This window comes from Arvicola amphibius, chromosome 9 (genome assembly GCF_903992535.2).
Source record: "Arvicola amphibius chromosome 9, mArvAmp1.2, whole genome shotgun sequence".
Classification (NCBI taxonomy): Eukaryota; Metazoa; Chordata; class Mammalia; order Rodentia; family Cricetidae; genus Arvicola; species Arvicola amphibius.
In genome coordinates, this window is record NC_052055.2 from 109,746,303 (window position 1) to 109,765,540 (window position 19,238).

Here is a 19,238-nt window from a genome sequence, read left to right on the forward strand (position 1 = left end):
TTCCGTGAAAAATGTATTTAAAGATATCTTTATGTCAGGGCTCGAGGGGTGAATTATTTAGTAAACTCTCTGCTGTGCAAGCATCAAGACCTGACTTTGGATCCACAGTTCCCATGTAAATACTAGGCATGGTGGTGTGTGTCTATGATCCCCGCACCGGAGATGTGGAGACAGGAGAAGCCCAATGGCTTGCTGTCTACCCATTCAAGCCAAGTCAGTAAACTCCGGGTTCAGCAGGAGACTCAGAAAAGAATGCTGATAGATGGACATACCCAATATAAAACCTCTGGGCTTCATATGCACTTATACACACATGTGCAGGCACTTCAAGCAACATGCACACCCATGAACATGTATTCACATACACAGCACATGTAGTATATGTACACATATATATTTAGATACATACTAGGAACCAATCATTATAGTGGAAAAAAAATGCAGGATGGAGACTTTGCCTAAGAAAGGGACAGGATATATGTAGCCTGGCTTAGACCAGACTACCATATATTTGCCCCATCAGTCCAGAGGGCCAGGGCAGAACCACAGTGACTATATGTATCTGGAGGCCCTCTGGGTGTCTCTTCCATCTTCAGTCAGGTGTCAGGAGTATAGTCAATGGCATTTTCTCTTAGATCACAGCAGAGTTACAAGAGACATAGAGAAATTGTCCCTTTCTGCAGCTGAAGAATTTACATTTCCCAGCAAGAAGGCAGAATGGAGCAGATGAAGTTTTATTGTATGAAATTTTATATTTAGTCCGTTTGGTTCAAAGCGCCCAAAGGCTTTCTGATGGAGATGCCTATAAATTAAAACTTATTGAGTTGGTACTTTTATTTTTGCCACAAGCAAATAAACTCAGAATCCATGATCACATCTGTTTATGGAGCCGCTTTCTTCCCATTAGGGATTTGAGTCCCCGCGCCTGAATGTACTTTAAGCTTGGGTTGTTTTGTATGATGCTATAAAAATAAATTGGAATGAGGCTGGCTTTTAATGCTACAGTTTACTTTATCCCACACTCCTCAAACAACATAGCATAAAGACTGAGAAAAATACACCAACTTATTAAATAAACTTAATTTCTCAATTATAGTGTGAATCATTATTTATAAACGAGGGATTTTTTTTACAAGAGCACTCATTGTTTTGTGCATACTAATTTTTCTTTTAGTTTATTAAGTTGGCATTCTTTTTTGAGGAATTCAATATGAATTGGATCCCTGTAGTCATAGTGTTTATTTTAGTCTGGTGGTTTCAATGCCTTATGGTTGATCAGCACTTTGCATTGCATAATGCTTTCAAATATGCTTAAGATAATTACAATACAATGTCATTACTAGAGAAACAGGAATGGATTGTGATGGAGCACATGCAGTAATGAATGTGGAGAGTTACAGAGACATGACACCATAATGATAAATTACCCCTGTCTGAAAATGAATGCATACATGCTAAGTATCTATAGAGAACAGAGGCAACACAGGACTTGGGGAGGGCTATGTTTTATGGTGCTCATCGTAAAATGAGAGAAATGCCAAACCCAGTTATCTTAATGGGCTCTATGAGCCCCATCCAGAAGCATCATCAAAGAGTAATGAATCCCGTGTTTACCAATAAATGTTGATTATTAAATAAGTTTATTTAATTGGTTGACCCATAAAAGGGACCCTTGGAAGTCACTAGGCATTGTTTAATTGACTTAGAACTGGTGTTTTATGTAACATGTGCCAGGTAGTGTGTTGGGCAGAGCTTGGGTAGTAAAACCATAAGCAAGTTATGAACGAAAGAGCACTCAGTTCAGCCAGAACAGGATTGTTTTGTTTCAGCAAGAATTTGAAGAGCACTTGATATTTCAAAACATCATCAATCCCCCAGTTTTTTCTGTCACTTACAATTCAATCTGAATACTTTCTGAGCATATATTTTGGAAAAATTGAACTTTCATCTTATGCAAGTTGATGCTTAATGGAGCTGAATAAATTATAGTTGGCCCTCGTATCTGCAGGCTTTTCATTCGTGGACAGAAAGAAATCTAGACATGATTCCAAGTTTATTGTAGAATGTGTGTGGATCATTTGTTAATATTATACAATGTTTTATAAGAACTTGAGTCCTACAAACACCCTCCCATGGAGAGTATAGGATTCTGTTACAGATTTTATTTTTAAATATCATTTTCAATTGTATTTTCTCAAATTGAAGTCATTTTGTTTAAATGACCCCCGGACTGCACCAGTGGACTTTTGCAATCTTCCGTCCATACCCTACCACCTCCGTGATGCCAATGTCCCTCATTCTATGGTCAAGTCCCAGAATGTATCTCGAGATTATTCCTCGCTTCTAATAGCTTGCTTCTAAGTTCTTATCTAGGATCTTACCTATAATATAAGAAATGATATGAAAAATGCCAATTTTGTGTGTGTGTGGTGTGTCCCCAGAACAAGGGGCTGAATCACATGGAACAATAGTTATAGATGGTTGTTAGTCCCTATGTAGTGCTGTGAATTCAACCCAAGTCTGTCACTGCTGAACCATTTTCTAGTCCCACAATTATGTATTATGAACAGCATAGTTTTATGTAATACATTGTACTACCTTTTCTCTTTTGGGTCATGTTTCTTGGTAGCATATACAAGAAATAATAACAAATCCAAAATCAGAAGAGTGTTTCATTTTCTTCCTATGGAAACTTTTAGCTGGTGTGTGTGTGTGTGTGTGTGTGTGTGTGTTTCCATTTGATTTAATTTTGTGTACACTGTGAACTAAACTTCCTTTTTTAAAAGATTTTTATTTATTTATTATGTATACAACATTCTGCCTCCATGTATGCCCACATGCCAGAGGAGGGCACCAGATCTCATTACAGATGGTTGTGAGCCACTATGTGGTTGCTGGGAATTGAACTCATGACCTCTGGAAGAGCAGCCAGTGATCTTAACCACTGAGCCATCTCTCCAGCCCCTGAACTAAACTTTCAATTTCAATTTATTTGGCACTGACACAGAATTGTTTGTTATACCAGCTTGGAATAACTGACTCAAAAATATTTGTTGAAAATGCTCTTTCTGAGTTCATCTGCCTTATCTACTCAAAATCAATTGGCTCCAAGTGTAAGAGCACCAAGGATGCATGTGTTCATCATTTTATCAACAGCGCACTATTGTCACTGTGGCTCATGGTGACTTTTGAGGTAGAATACTCTAGACACTGTAGCACAGCTTCCTAAAAATATTGATTCTGGTAACCCAGGGACTTTGATTAGTCACATGGCTATGATTACCTTTCAAAGTTTTATAAACACACACACACACACACACACACACACACACACACACACACACACAGGGAAATCCTTGTGGTCTTGGCAGGAAGTGAAGTGATCTTAAGGGCCTATTGGGAAGGTTCAGAATCTTGACATTTCTCCAGCATTCTGCCTTTGTTTTCTTAATTGAAGAATCTACCAATCTTTGGGTGACACTGGTTGATATCTATCTATCTATCTATCTATCTATCTATCTATCTATCTATCTATCATCTAGCTATCATCTATCTATCTATTATCTATATATCTACCTATTATCTATCATATATATGATATATATATCATATATATATTCTATCTATCTATCTATCTATCTATCTATCTATCTATCTATCTATCTATCTATCTATCTAACACCAGAGTTACTTTTAGCTTGAGTCCTACACAGTTCCAGTAAAACAATGCAGTTTGTAGTCAGTATGTAATCTGAGCAGAAATGGTGATGAAACCTTTAAACTCTTAGAGCTGTACCCACTGAAGACATGCATTTAGGATCAGGAAATGTTTGTGTGACCTTCATCTTTTCATTTAAACAGGGCACTGCTGGGTATTCATTGAACATGCCTATAATTTCTTAATCAGCCGAGTGCACAGAATTTATCACATTCCTCCATAACTTCCTTGTTTTTAGAAATTCTCTGCTAAAGTTGAATTCTATCCATCACTCATATGAGTGGACTTACAGCCTTGAAGCAGAAGGTGTGCATTTCTCCTTTTATTTCTAATGAAGCCCATCATCTGTGGAAGACCACATTTCTGAGTATAAACTAACTTTCTTTCTCTTTTTCTTCCTTCCTTCCTTCCTTCCTTCCTTCCTTCCTTCCTTCCTTCCTTTCTTCTTTCCTCCCTTCCTCCCCCTCTCTCCCTCCCTCCTTTCTTTCCTACTTTCTCTTTTCCTTTTTCTTTCTTTGAGACAGGGTCTCTGTGTAACTTTGGCTATCCTGTAACTCACTATACAGACTGGGCTAGCATTGAACTCACAGAGATCCATCTACCTCTGCCTCTGCTTCCTCAATGCTGGGGTTAACATACCAACATGCATAGCCTGAGTGTCAAGCATCATGCGGCATTCTAAGTTAGTTCTGTTCTTTTAAGACTAATTCTTCTCCTGTAACATTCTACTCTGATTGACCAAGTTGGCCTTAATATATTTAACATTTGCATAAACTTTAGAGATGTGGCTCTCCCTCCCTCCCTCCCCTTCTTCCTTTCTTCCTTCCTTCTTCCATTCCTGCCTTCCTCCCCTCCTTCCTCCCTTCCTCCCTTCTTCCCTTTCTACATCCCTTCCTTTCTACATCCCTTCCTTTCTTCCTCCCTTCCTAAATAGTTAGGGTTAGTTTCCTGTTGGCATAGGACAATACCCCAACAACAGAAAGCAACCTAGGGGCAAGAGGTGTTTATTAAGCTTACAGTTCCTGACAGGATACCATCCATCATACTGGGGAAGACATGGCTGCAAAACAGGAAGCTGGCCTGGAAAACAAGAAACAGAGAGAGAAGAGAAGCTGTAAAAACCTCAAACCTCATCTCCAGTGACATACTTCCTCTAGCTAGGCTTCACCTCCTAAAGTTTCCACACCCTCCCAAACAATGCCATCAGCTGGGGACCAAGTGCTCAAAAACGGGAGCCTATGGAGTATGGGGGGGTGACATTTCATATTCAAATCGCAATTAGCTTTGGTTTCCTCTTCCTTGGAGCCTTTCTTTTTGGGAAATGGCACGGTACTTCTCTGTGCTGTTGAATGTAGTCTCCTCCTAGTTCTTGTCTTTCTCAAGGACGTAGGATGTAGGATCCATGTCTTCCAAATGGATTAAAAATTCTAATAAGGAGCAATGTCATCAATAAAAATGGGGTTCCAGGGCTGGAGAGATGGCTCAGTGGTTAAGAGCATTGCCTGCTCTTCCAAAGGTCCTGAGTTCAATCCCAGCAACCACATGGTGGCTCACAACCATCTGTAAAGAGGTATGGTGCCCTCTTCTGACCTGCAGACATACACACAGACAAAATATTGTATAATAAATAAGTAAATAATAAATAAATAAATAAATATTTTTTAAAAATGGGGTTCCATCTTGCAGTATTTGTGGGAACACTTTAAATCCAATTAGCAAACGCAAGTCCTCCACACACATCAATCAGCTGCCACCCAAGGGTCCTCCAGGGCTTCCTTTCTTAGGTTTAAAATCTCTCCCACCTTTTGTGGCAGCATATTAGACTCAGTCTTCCCACCAGTTCCAATCATCTGGAATAAATTTTTTTCTGTCGCTTTAACACCATCTTATACAATTCTTCTTTCACGGAACTGAACCACGAGAGTGGATGCTGCAGATTCTCACTGCTGTTACCTGAGATTCTGCCATACTAAGGAGAGCCAATGTTACCGAATTTGTTGCTTGTCTCTGGTTCATTTGCACAGCATGGATGGTGATCTTTGACAGCGTGTCTAATATAAGCCATATTTGTTAAGGGGGAGAGGCATCTGTTGACCTTTTCATTTGCTGTAGCTTCCCTTCCAAAATGCTCATGAGTCTAAATCCATCTTCGGGAGAAATAGTTCATCACCTCTGGGAAACACTCTGTATGGTTTCTGAACACAGACCGTTTATTAAAAAGAAAAAGTCTGTTCCCCCACCATTACTATATCTCAGAAGATTGGACAATGCAGAGGAGGCCTCCCCGAGTTTTCCCATGCTCAGTCTCTCGATTTTGCAGTTTTCTCAGTGCAATATTCCTTCTGAAAGCTTTGTGCTTTGTACCCATCCTCTTCTTCCCTCTCTCTCCTTCATTATCTTAACATGTTTATCACGTTTTTAACATATGTGAATCTCATTCACTGATTATCTCTTTCATATAAAAACACTTTGTATTCCAAAGAGAATTATTTAATAAAGTAATCAAACTGCTACTTCTTTTATTCATGTTTTTTAAAATTACATTTACTTTTTGTGGGGGGGGGTGTGTTTTGCTTGCATGCATACCTGTGCACCATGTGTGTGCCTGATATTTAGTTGATCAGAATACAGTGTCCTATACCCTGGGACTAGAGCTGGTTATGACTCTCCATGCGGATGTTGAGAGTCAAACCTGGGTCCTCTGGAAGAGTGGCCAGTGCTCTTCCTCACTGAGCCATCACCCAAGTCCTTGGGGCTTCATATTTTTTAATGTTCACCTACTACGGTGCTTTTGTTGATCCAGCAAAAGCTAGTAACTTATTTCCCTGGTTACCAAAAAGAAAAAGTATATACTTGCCCCAGTAATGTTACTTCTGAAGATCTTTTATTTCATGATGACATGAAATTCAGGTACCGTCCTGAATATAGATCGTACAATTTTATAGTCTGAGATCTGAGGCTGAACAGAAAAAGAAAATAAAAAAACAAAAAACAAACAAACAAAAAAACCAAGGTAACAAGCTGAACATTCGTATTTGTCTGTGTCTGTTTCCTGACTATGGATACATTGTGAAGGCCATTGTAAGTCGTGTTTCTTGAATAATATTTCTAAAGGTCAATTGGTATTACAACAGTAGTAGATAAATCTGCTCCATAGTCCTTTGAGATTTTTTTCTTTTAAACGTGTATTTTGGTTCCTTTTTTTAAAAAATTAAGTTTTCTTAAATATAATCTTTTCTCATTTAACATAGCTATCCCTACTCCCTTCCTTCCTCCCACTCCACCCTTCTCTCTACCGCCTCCCTCATCCACTCCTCAGAAAGGGTAAGGCTTCCCATGGGGGGTCTACAAAGTCTGACACTTCACCTCGCCATATAAAAATCAAAACACTAAACAGGAAAAAAAAAGAAAGAATATTAAGAGCCACAAAGGAAAAAGACCAAGGAACATATAAAGGCATCAAAATTGCACCCTACTTCTCAATGGAAACTCTGAAACCCAGAAGGTCCTGGTCATAGATATGCTGCAGACACCAAGAGATCACGGATGCAAGCCCAGACTACTACACCCACCAACTCTTTCAATCACCATAGACAGAGAAAACAAGACATTCCATGAGAAAACCAAATTTAAATATTACCTATCCAGAAATCCAGCATTACAGAAAGTGCTAGAAAGAAAACTCCAACCCAAGGAAGTTAGCTGCACCCACAGAAACACAGGCAACCAGTAACCTCACACCTCACGGTAGCTGTCCTTGAGATTCTTGATTGCTGCTTAAGCTCAGCAACTTATTTACATTCCAGCATTAACCTCCTTGGGTTTACTCTCTGGTTTTATTCTTCTCTAGATTAATATTTTACCTGCGCCTTTCCAAAATTATTTTTGATAGTTTTTTTTCTCCACACTCACATTTTTCCATCCTTTGTGTGTGGACAGGTTATATGTACATAGGTAAAGCTTTGCAGTCACTATCTTTGATTCTAAATCTTGTCTATCAACTTGATGGAATTTGAAATCACCTAGAAGGCACATATTGGGGTGTGGTTTTGAGGGGCCTTCTGGAGAGGTTTAGCAGAGGAGAAAACACTCTTCCTGAATGTAGCGGCACCATTTCCTGGGCGGAGTTCTGAGACTGAATAACAAAGAAAACCTGGAAAATGGAGATTAGGACTAGCTTTTATCTCATCTGTATCCTGACTGTGGATACAATGTGGATACAATGTAGATACAATGTAGATACAATGTAGCCCGTCATCTCAGGTGCCCGGCTCTGAGAGTCTCCGCAGTGCTGAACAACACCTTTAAACTGTGAGTTTAAATCCACCCTAATTTCCTTCTTTGGGTTGCTTTTTTCACAACTATGGAAAAAGTAACTAATTTAGAAAATGATATGGTTACAGTTGGGTATGTTTAGACCTAGGGATAATTTACAGTTCATCTCTTTGTAATAAAGAGATGAAATTGAGACACCAAGTATTTTAGAGAGAAGGTAGAATAAAAATAAAATATTCATCAAATAAATAACAATCCCAGTTATTGCTTATTTACTATGATATGTTCCTGGAACTGTTCTGAATTCTTTAGGTCAATAGGTTAGTTAGTTTTGACATTCATACTGAGGCAGACACTGCTATTATTATCTTATAAATATATGCAATAAGATAAAAGCAACCAATATGCTCCCCCATACAGAGCCTGAGTCGGGTGCTGCATCAAGATACGTTTCACAGTAAAAATAATACACCGAAACAATCCCATGAAATCTAGTAGTGATTGTAATTGTCATCCTCATGACGCAGACGAGTACACAAAAGCGCACAGATGTCGAGTGGCATGCGGACATGAGGAAGCCTGTAAGCATCGGGCTAGCATAAGAGACTTTATTCTGCCTCTCCACGGGTAGTGGAGCTGATGTTTGCACTCCTGTCCCTAGGATCCAGAGACTGTGTACTGTCACTGCACACTACTGTCTTACGGACAAATGTTTTGGGTCGAATTATTGAAGTTTGCGATTGCAAGGAACTTCAAAAATGACCGCTTTAAGAAAACTCTCTTTGCCTTCCGTTTTAAAAATTCTCTCTAAAATATCAGCCATTTTCTTGGAAGCTCTGTGGGATTAATCTATCTGCCCCGGAAGTGACATATTCCATCTTTAGGCGATATTATTAGACATGCTAGATGCATCTCGACTCCTTTGGGGCTGAGCTTTTGCTCTGAACTCACAAGACCCGAGTTTATTTTATTTCCCTCACTGGATCCCATTAAGCACGAAAGGGAATAAACATTTAGCTCCCTGATCTGTTCCATATCCAACATCATTCTATGTTTCCTGGCAATCATAGGCTCTGTCCTTTTCTGCAAGTTAATGCACACATTTCTCTCCTCAAGAAGCTTGTTTCAGATGTGTGTGGAAGAGCCTAAAACACAGTAGGACTAATGCTTTTCCTCTAATTGCTGGAGATGTTGCAGGAGGTTGGTGTGAGGAATGTTCTGGATTGTCAGCTTGAAAGGTTTTAGAGCCACCTAGGAGACGTATGTCTGGGAATATCAATAAGGGTTCTTCCAAACAGATTAACTGAGAAAGAAGACATACTCGGAATGTAAGTGGCACAGTACAGTCTCTAGTGAGTTGTTTAGTTTTTACACAAGGTGTCAGGGGACTGAGATGAACGATAACACCAAAAAAATAGAAAGTGAGCAGAGCGCCAACATTCACCAGGGTCTGTTTCCTAGCTGCAGAATGCATGCCCCGCCATTATGGGTGACATCACTCAAACCATGAGCCAAGATAAATCCTTCTTGTCTTCACGAGCTTTGGTTATCTGGTTTTGTCACAACCAGGAGAAAATGAATTATCACAACTAGAGCTAAAGGGCTGGATATGGGTGTGAGAGACGGCTCAGCAGTTAAGAGTGCAAACTGATCTTCCACAGGACCGGCGTTCTGTTCCTAGCACCTGAGTGTGGCAGCTTGCAACAGCCGGTGCCTCCAGCTCCAGAGGGTCTGATGCCTCCTCGTGACTCAGTCCACAAGAATGGGAATACACACACACACACACACACACACACACACGTACACAGCTACACATATATACAGAAATATTTAAAAATTAAAAGCAACTCTCTTTAGAGGATAGTGGCTGAACTCTGCTATCTAGCTTTATTTTTCCAACAAAATCAATCTGGACATATTTTCCCCAACTCTCTAGGTTCCCGTTTCCTTCTTGATCAAACATGAATAACATATGTGCCTTCTTTGGTGAGTTACTAGAGGATTAAGTGTAATCACCGAGTTAGACACGGAGAAAATTGCCTGCTGGGTAAGCCTGAAATCAGAAACCATATATAATATTAGTTAAAAATGGGAGGTTTGCTGTGTATAGACATTGACACAGTAAAGAAGAGGTTTAGTCTACTTTCTCAAAGGACTTCCACTTAAAATTCGATTTCATATTTCTTGTGAATTGACCTATGGTTGCATTGGACTCTGGAAAGCCATAAATCATGTCACGCCATGGGCGCATAATTGGATATCAAGGGAAAACCCACGAGCTGCTTCTGGGAAACGGAATCTTTTCTATTCTGTTCCACCCCAATTTAGGCTATTCAGTCACATCTTTTGGACTCGTGATCAGGTTTTCTGGAGAATCGCTCTCTGTCTCTGTGCATTATGTGCACACAAGAAGCCTTCCTCTGCATCATTCACAAGGTCACTGATCAAACACGCAGAGGAGCGGAGCCTGGTTCAGAGCCTGCGGCCATCAGCTAGAGCACTCCGTTCTGGGAGCGGTTGGCTCAGTCAGAAAACCACCTAGCCATACTCACTCACAATATTGCTTAATTTTGTTAATAAGACACTGTAGGAGATATCTGAGGGAGGCTCATCTAGATCCAAATGTCTGTTATCAATTTATGGCATTGCCCGCCTGGTAATCCCAAGTCAGTTTTGGGAAGATGGATGAACTAAGCTGATCGAAGAGCAGTTATTCTCAGAGAGCCCTCTCATAACACTGGCGATTACCGCCTTCTCTGAGGGTTCTCGGAGGCCTCCTGGAGACTCAGTTATATAATCCAAAGAGGTATTAATGGTAACTCGCTGTCTGTACCTGGAGACACGTCTCTGCTTCATTTTGAAAGTGAAGCCTTCATTTTTTTCTTTTTAATTTCTGTCATCAATCCCTTCACCACAGCAACCGCTGAGGCAGGCCAGGACAGGTCAGATGTTTCCTTTAGAAATTACGAGTTTTGAGGTTTCACTTCTCAAGGCCCCCCCCCCCCCACTCAGTGTGTTTACTGAGACCCCTCAAGACCACCCGTGTTTTAGGCATCATGCTGCCTAGTGTTTCTCTGGCCCGCTCCAGTCAAAACTCTCACTGGGGAAAAGCTGGAAGCACAGTCTAGAACCACAAGATGTGTGGTCTTGGTTTTGTTTTGTTTAGCTTTGTTTGTCTGCTTGTTTCTTCTTTAGTACCTTCGATTTATGCCACTTCTATTCTTCTGGACTCTTGTTTTTCAGATTGTTCTCCTAGGTCTGTTTCTTTAAACATAGACCATTCTTTCGTATGTCCAATCAAAATTTTTTATAATTATATTCTGAATATTTATCAGTGCCAGGTACTATTCTGGGCATTGAGCATACAATAGTGAAGGACACACACACACACACGCACGCACGCACACACACACACACACACACACACACACACTTCCCTTTACTTGTAGTCTGTTCTCTGCTGCACGTCCTTTTTAGTGAAGTCGTCCCTGCATTTTCCCCACCTAACGATGTTTTCCTTCATTATGACAAGCTTTGGGTAGATGAGCATCATTCTGCCCTTTTGAGTTGTCTCTTTGTAAGGCTATTTTTTAAATGCTATGTATATAGGGGTTCCCCTGTATTAATGTGTGTGCTTGGTACTAGAGGTCAAAGGAGCCTGTCAGATTCCTGTGGGCTGTAGTTACAGATGGTTGTGAGCCACCCTGTGGGTGCTAGTAACCCAAACCAGGTCCTCTGCAATAGCAGCAAGTGCTCTAACCACTAAGTAATCCCTCCAGCTCTTTGAATTATCTTTTTATTACCGTCTTGGAATCTTGGTGCTATAGTCTGCTTTTCTGGGACATCATTATCATAGTTGGGAGTCTGAATGCTTGTGTCTGTATCTAGCTGTTTCTTACAGCATTTCTCTCCTGTAATGTTTCTACAGTGTTAGCAGAGTAGAGAAGAATTTGGGATCAGTAGGCTGTGTTCTCATTTCTGCTTATTATGATTTATTTATTTTTCTGTTGTTTTTCTTTTTAGAGACAAGATCGTGTGTAGACCAGGATGGTCTCAAACTTGCTATGCAGCCTTTTGTACAGTTATGCTATGTATCTTTTGTACAGTTCCATTGTCAGGCATGGTTATTTTTTTGCGGACTTACTTTAACACAATATATTTGCTAACTCCAAAAAGCTTTAGTTAGTACACAACAAGCTGCATTTTAGCTGATCTCTCTCTTCTGCATTTGGTCATGTTTTATTGATGATTTAAAATGCTCTTGTCTTCTAGGACTAACCTTATACTGATCTGTGGCATCCTTGCCGTATGGACATGGAGTATGCTACAGTTTCCCCTGGACCTGGCAGGTAAATGTATTCATATTTACATAAAGAAACAGAAACGTACGACTCTTAAATACAAACCATACTAGCATGAAGGAGGCAGTGTTAGCTCTACTTTAACTTAGAAGGAAGGTAGGTTTGAAATTCAGGAAAGCCAATTGTAGACCCACCTTGGTGTGTGGCTGAGCTTAAGATAAATGAGTATATATATCCAGGTACGGTGGTGTGTTCCTTTAAGCCCAGCACTCTAGTGGCGGAGACAGAAGGAACAGAAGTTCAAAGTCATCCTTGGCTATACAGCAAGTTTGAGGTCAGTCTGTTCTATGTAAGATTTGATTTCCAAAAGAGAAACCCAAAATTAATAATGATAAGTGCTTGAGCTGTTGACTGTGCTGTTTTATATCTGACTTCACTAACACTTCTATCATTCATTATTTGTAATCCTGCCAAAATTTATTAAGATATGTGTCTCAGTTTTTCACCTGTGAACTGGGATGATATTGACAGCATCATATATTATTATGAATCAATAATATAGCGAGTGTTTAGTGACCTGTTGATGTGCGGCCTCCATATTTCCAGCCAGTCACATTGTGAGATGTCACATACAAGGTAAGAGGTGCAGTTCCGAGCCCCATGTGGAAAGTTATGATTTCCTTTCATGGCAGCCCTTATTTTAACTTTAATGAATACGCCAGCCTTTAAGGGTGGGAAAGAAGTAAACCATTTGGCTGGAATGCCATGATACTGACTTCCTATAGCTGCGCTGTCCTACCTTATGGTGCACACCAGCCACACATAGCTGGACGGCTTGATATTCAATAAAGCTTAAGGAGCAACTTTTCAGTAACGCTGGCCGTAATTCGCATGTGGCTCTCATGCTGGGCAGCAAAGATGTGAAACAGACTTAGCATCATAGAGAGCTCTGTGGAATGGCTGCAGCTTGAACTCACACTGTGACTTTTTGGTCTGCTGGAAATATGACTTGGCAATTCTTGTCCTTGGTTTGTTACTCTCGAGGAGGCCCAGACTTTAACAGTTCTCTTTTCCTCATCATCCTGCTGGCTTCAGGGTGATACTAAAACAGAATACGTGAATTTGGGGGTCCACATTAATAGACTCAGAGGTCTTCCGAACACTCTAGATCCTAAACTCACACTTTCTTAAATAAAATTGTTTCCTGGATAGATGGCAAGAGTTGCCAGACTTTTTTCAAATTAGAAAAAGAAAAAGGTTGGGCATAGTTGGGCATGGCAGTGCACTCCCTTGATCCTAGAACTCTGAAGGGGGGGGAGGGGAGGAGGGGTCCCATGCGGCTCTCTGGGTTTGGGGCCAGCCTGGTCTGCTTTGTGTCTTCTAGGCCAGCCACAGCTACATATTGAGATCCTTTATCAAAAAGGAAAAAAAAAGAGGAAAATGCCAATCCAATTACAGATTAATAATCACAAACAAATATATGCAAACAGCATACAGATGTTTTGCTGAAATCTGCCTTAGGTACATGGTGCTCGTTACCCAGCTAGAAGCCAGCCAGCTGCTCTTCAGATAGACTCCAAAGCTCCATCCTTTATACCCTGGTGGAGGGGGGAGGTCCACCAAAAGGGATTCCCCGAATGTGGAATTCTCAAGAAAGGCACTCACTGACCTTCAGTGTGTCTTTCCTTTGTCATTTGCTCGCCCTCTCCTGTCTTGTGGTTTGCAGACTTGCTAAGAAAATTTTTATTTAAGAAAGAAATTGTGTAAACGTTCAGAGGTGATAACGCTACGCAGCTGTTTGGAAAACAAAGACCAAATGTCACTTCTGACTAAACTGCTATTGTATTCTCCAACAAGTAGTACATTATGCTCAACCCCATCAAAGTCGCTTCATATTTGCATGCCCTTGCTGGATGGAAACATTCTTTGTTGGAAAACTCCAGAAGGAAGGCTTTATTATTACGAAGAGGATTATTTTCTACCCTTGACCCTGAATTAAATTTACATCTTTGAAATTAAAACAAAAGTTTCATCTGTTGATGGAGTCTCCTTTTGTTCAACTAACACACACACACACACACACATCTGCAATTATTCTCAGTCTTGCTTATAAACTGGGAGACAAAAGCAGAAGGCATGAGGACAAAATAGAATAGAATTATTATTTGAGCTCCCACACCAGACACACGCCATCACCAACACAGAAAAATTATGTTTAATGTGAGTTCAATTTAAATTTGAATTCTAAGCACTTGAGTTGAGTGAAATGTGGAAATAGGGGCACGCTAGAGGAAGCATCCTGGACGGTCTGCCTGGGGACTCTGCCATTCATATACTGTCCTTACCAGTCAAGAAAGTCCCTCATTCCTCCAGGAAGACCGAAGGAAGAAGCAGAGAGCAGAAAAAGAGACAGGGTGCTATTCCAATAGAAAGAAGATGTGTAAAGAAAGAACATGAGTAAAGGATCTGTCTACACATCTCTTCCAAAAAAGCTGATGAATAGAGAGACCCAGGTCCTAGGAGTCAGGCTCTTCAATGTTTCAAGGGAGAAACTGACATGCCTGTAGGTTATGCAACATGGCCAGTATCTCAGTGCTAGAGAGAGAGGCAACCAGGGGTAGTACCAGGTTCCCTGACTTGAGTCCCCGCAAGTACAGACAGGTCTCTGCTGCCTGCCCCCTCTGCAGACCCCCAAACACACACATAGCGGTTTCCTTTGTATCTTATGCTCTTCAGTCTATTTAATTGGTCATTCCGTACTGGGAGGCTGGGAGACAATGCAAGGCCTTTAAAGTGGATGGAAGCACAGAGCCAGGAAGTGGAGGGCTGAGGTGGAGAGACATCTCCCCGCTTCCTCCCAGGACTACACTGCATAGACAGACGCTCTCCATTCTTCACAACCAGACCATCTACATAGAGTCTATTCCTGTCTTTCACCTCAGAATGTTCATTGTTGTTTCTTTCATTCTCCAGTCCAGCTGAAACTGGTGTGCCCCTCTTCTGTGAAAGCCAGGGGCTTCCTCAGGCTCTTCCTGTGCCAGTACAGTGCAGATCTATGGGCCATTGGGCTCAGCTTCTTCATCCAAGATGGCCCCTTCCTTGTGGTGCGCCTCGTCCTGATGATCTACTTCCGAGTGATCAATCACATGCTGGTGTTCTTCGCCGTGAAGAATTCCCTGGTGATGGCGTTGCACTTCTATCGGCTGGTGGCTTTGATCATGGCCACCCGTGCTTCTATGCAAGACGGTCCAGAAAGGCTCCCAGCACAGCCCAGTGTCCAGGACCAGCCCTCTGAGAGCAGTCCCAGTGAGTGGGAGGACATCTCCAGGGAGGCCGTGCCTTTGCAAACCTCGCCTGTCACCTCTGAGGAATCCTACCCCATACCTTAGGTGCTTGTTCCCCTCATGCAGCCAGGAACTTAACTCATTGTCTTCTTAGAGCCTGGTTCTCTTTCTACCCCCACCCCCACCCAATGTTCACCTACAACAGCTTTTAAGGAAACAACACAAACAAATGATCTTGTATTACAGGCAACTTACTCTTGAATTTTTCATCTGAATAGAAGAAACTTTGATGTGTGCCTACCGTTACAACCTCCTACCATGGTAGCAGACATTACCCAACTCTGAGAAACACTCGTAAGTGGTTGGTTCTCATGGAACTGTTTGGAAGGTTGAAGACAGGGCTGACATGGCACACCTTCCAAAGATTTAGGGCTGACAAGTAGCATCCCCACCATCAACTCTCTAGCGTGACATGGTTATACAGAGCCTTTAACTGTGGTGGGACCATCACACTCTCTCATCTGGTGTTCTCTGCATTGTCTCTCTGATATATATATATATATAATGAGTGCAGAACAAATGGGGGAAATGCTTTTAAAATAAGCCTGCTGTGAGGTGGAAGCTTGGAATTCGAGCTGTCCAGCTTTTTCAGTGAAAAACAAAATAGCCATGGTAGCTTTACAGTCCCACCAAGGAATATCTTCCTTCTGGACCAAGGCGGTATTCTGCCATGGCACATATGTTCTTAGAGAATAGTGACAACTTCAGGCGTGGGTGCACAAAGTTGACAGCCGGCCATTTAGGTTCAACTACCAAGTTAGTTTGCTTTTTCTGCATTGTCAAAGTGAATCACATGACCAGGTTGCAGGGAGCTCTGGCAGGCAGGGATGGAGGAGTTTGTGGTCCTTAGTGTTGCCATGGTTTCCGGTGGCAGCCAACAGCCACTGCAGGAGCAGCACCAGTAGAAGAGTGAGCCACAACTCCCGAGATATATGGTCCCTGGTCTCAAGAACAAGGTGATGGATAGCGGTGCCAGCCACATGCACAGGGCCTCCATTGATGCTGAACATCACAAGGCACCCCATCACCTCTTGGGGATTTTGGTGGCTTTGTTTCCCGTGCCTGAAATAGTCTTGCTCTTCCTTTACACATCTCTAGACATTCTTAAATACGTGGTGAATACTGGGCACGGCAATCTAGCAAACAACTCTAAAACTGTACTAGAGTTCAAAGCATCAATCAACCCACACTAGCGTTCCCAGGAACTCTGAGTCATTTATTCAGGGGACTTCCTAAATTGGACGTGACCATTAGATGATCAGTTGGGACATTTGTTTTTAAAGTATGAATTTCTGGTATGGTATAGTATTTATCTACCACGTTTGATAACATGTTTTTATAAACAAGTTCTATTTTGTATACAACCACAACTGTTTTCTAGTAATTTCTACGTCTTTGATTTCTTGTGCTTCCCACTTTAGCAATGTCATGGTTGTAAACTGTGCAGGAAAGAAGCAGAATGCCCTCGTAACTTTTCATAATAATTGTATGCAAGTTAAGATTGTATTATATCAAGTGGAGAATGCGACAGCTTTGGAGGTATATTATTTAACATTCTTAGCAACTTGAGGACTCGAGGAGATGTCTCAAGGTTAAGAGCAGGTATTGCTCTTGCAGAGGACTGGGATTCATCCTAACACCCACAACCCAGGGCTTGCAATGTCCTCTTCTGGTCTCTGTGGGCACTGACTATGCTCATGCACACACACACACACACACACACACACACACACACACACAAAATAAAATAAATAAAAATATTTTAAAAATAAAACACTCAGCAATGGTACGCAGAAAGGGAAAAGGTAATAATACCTGAAATTTGTCAAACCGCCTCAGCCTTCTCTTGCTGTGCTGCCTGCTTTGTTTTGAATCCCTTCGCCCATGACATGTATGGGCCTCTCCTTACTGCCTATTTGCCCACAGCATATTTTTATGGGATTTATCTTTTTCCCCAGAAAAACAAACACCAAGCTTCTAAAAATAGATCATAAAGTAGTATGACTATTGCAAGGATATTTTTAAGTGCTTTCAAATCTGAGGCTTGGCTTGGTTTCATGAAAGACTTTCTAGTGTTTAAATAAAGTATTTTGTAATTAGCCCTCCCTCCTCAGGCCTGTCCAAAATCTGGCTTAACTTAGAATGCCAGGAAGTCAGAGAGCACCCAGGACCAGCTTGGTAATTAATGGATGGTCAAAAATAGACACGCAGTCTTCAAGGCTTTTCCCGGAAAATCTGCTAATGGCAGCATTTAACCTAACTGCCAGTGTTTCCAGTTCCTTACGCTGGCTGCTTTGATCATAGCAAAAATGCCTGCTGCTTAGTCTATGTTTTATCTCTGATAAAAGTTAAGAAATGTATTCAGTCAGTTGTGTGTTTATAATCATCACTATTATTTTACCCTTTAAAATTGTATGTTTTTTATCGTAGATTGGTGCACACTGTAATTTTTTTTTTTTTAGATCTCCAAGTGCTTGTCATACACTGAGCACCAGTCATCTCCCGTATGCCGACATCTTGAGATGTGTTTACCTTTTATTTGTAGAGAGAAAGCTTACATCATGCGGGAAGCAGACTCCACCCTCTGTCCCGAGCCACAGTGTGACAAGTGCTTGTCACACACTAAGCCCCAATCCCTGAGGAGGAGGGGGGCTTCACTTGCAGTTGCTGGAGCCATTGCTGACTGGTTAAAGCTTAGTCAAATACCCTTCCTATAGACACGTTCTTCCACTTGTGGGAAATCCCGGTGTCTGTGTTTATGTGATGCTCTGTGTGAGTGAACACACCTCAGGGTCCTCTCAGGCCTTCTACATAGTGACTGAGTCTTTAATGCCACAATAGTGTGACATTTGATGCTTAAGACGAGCATACAGCTCTGCGTTTGGTTAGTCTGCCAAGTTCTGTTGCAGCTATCAATGACGGTGTTAGAAATGCCGAGCCTGGAACTGATGAATAACACTGGATGCTTCCAGGGAGACGGCTAAGGGAATTCTGCCACTGGCTCTGTTGTCCTACCACAAAGCGCTTCAGTGGCCGTGAAGATGTCCAGACAACGATGGGATTCACTACTATTCGACAGGAGCCTTTTGGAGCCCTGGGAAGGCACGCCTCACAGGTGTGAACCCATTAGGATCGCCACGATTCGGAATCCAGCGTGGACTCTAATCATCTTGGGCACTTAGCATCAAGAACTCTTGGCCAGATTCTCCCTGGGAAAGAGAGAACTGTAGAGACGAGGCCTGCCGACCTCCAGTCCACGCCGAGATTCCTTAAAATAGACGTCACAGCCTCGGAGATCAAACAGCCTCGCATTGTGAGATAAAAAGACCCTGGTAGTCCTTTTGCTGTCTTCTAATTCTAGGTTTTGCTTTTTCACTTATGGGAACTTTTCATCTGTTCTCAGACATGTCTGATTAGGGTTAGACCAGGCAGCTTGGAGGCTCCACGTAACTTTCAGCATGGAGAGAACAGCTTGACAATGGCAGAGGAGTGAGTCGCCTTGGCCTTCTACTTTATCAGTTTTTGTCTTTCAGGTCTTTTTTTTTTTGTCTGAAATGGCTTGTGAGTGTATTTTCTGTGAGTATTTCTATATTTTGTTAT

The 19,238-nt window shown here is 41.5% G+C and overlaps 1 protein-coding gene across 1 annotated transcript in view; it reads left to right on the top strand.

Moving 5' to 3' along the window:
• Tmem26 (transmembrane protein 26) overlaps positions 1–17,362 on the top strand; it is a 43,676-nt gene extending 26,314 nt beyond the window's left edge. Inside the window, exons 5-6 of the mRNA XM_038343294.1 lie at positions 12,266–12,342; positions 15,268–17,362. Coding sequence (XP_038199222.1) covers positions 12,266–12,342; positions 15,268–15,683 — 493 coding nt within the window. The 3' untranslated portion in view covers positions 15,684–17,362. The remainder of the gene's footprint in view (positions 1–12,265; positions 12,343–15,267) is intronic.
• The last annotated feature ends 1,876 nt before the right edge of the window (positions 17,363–19,238 follow it).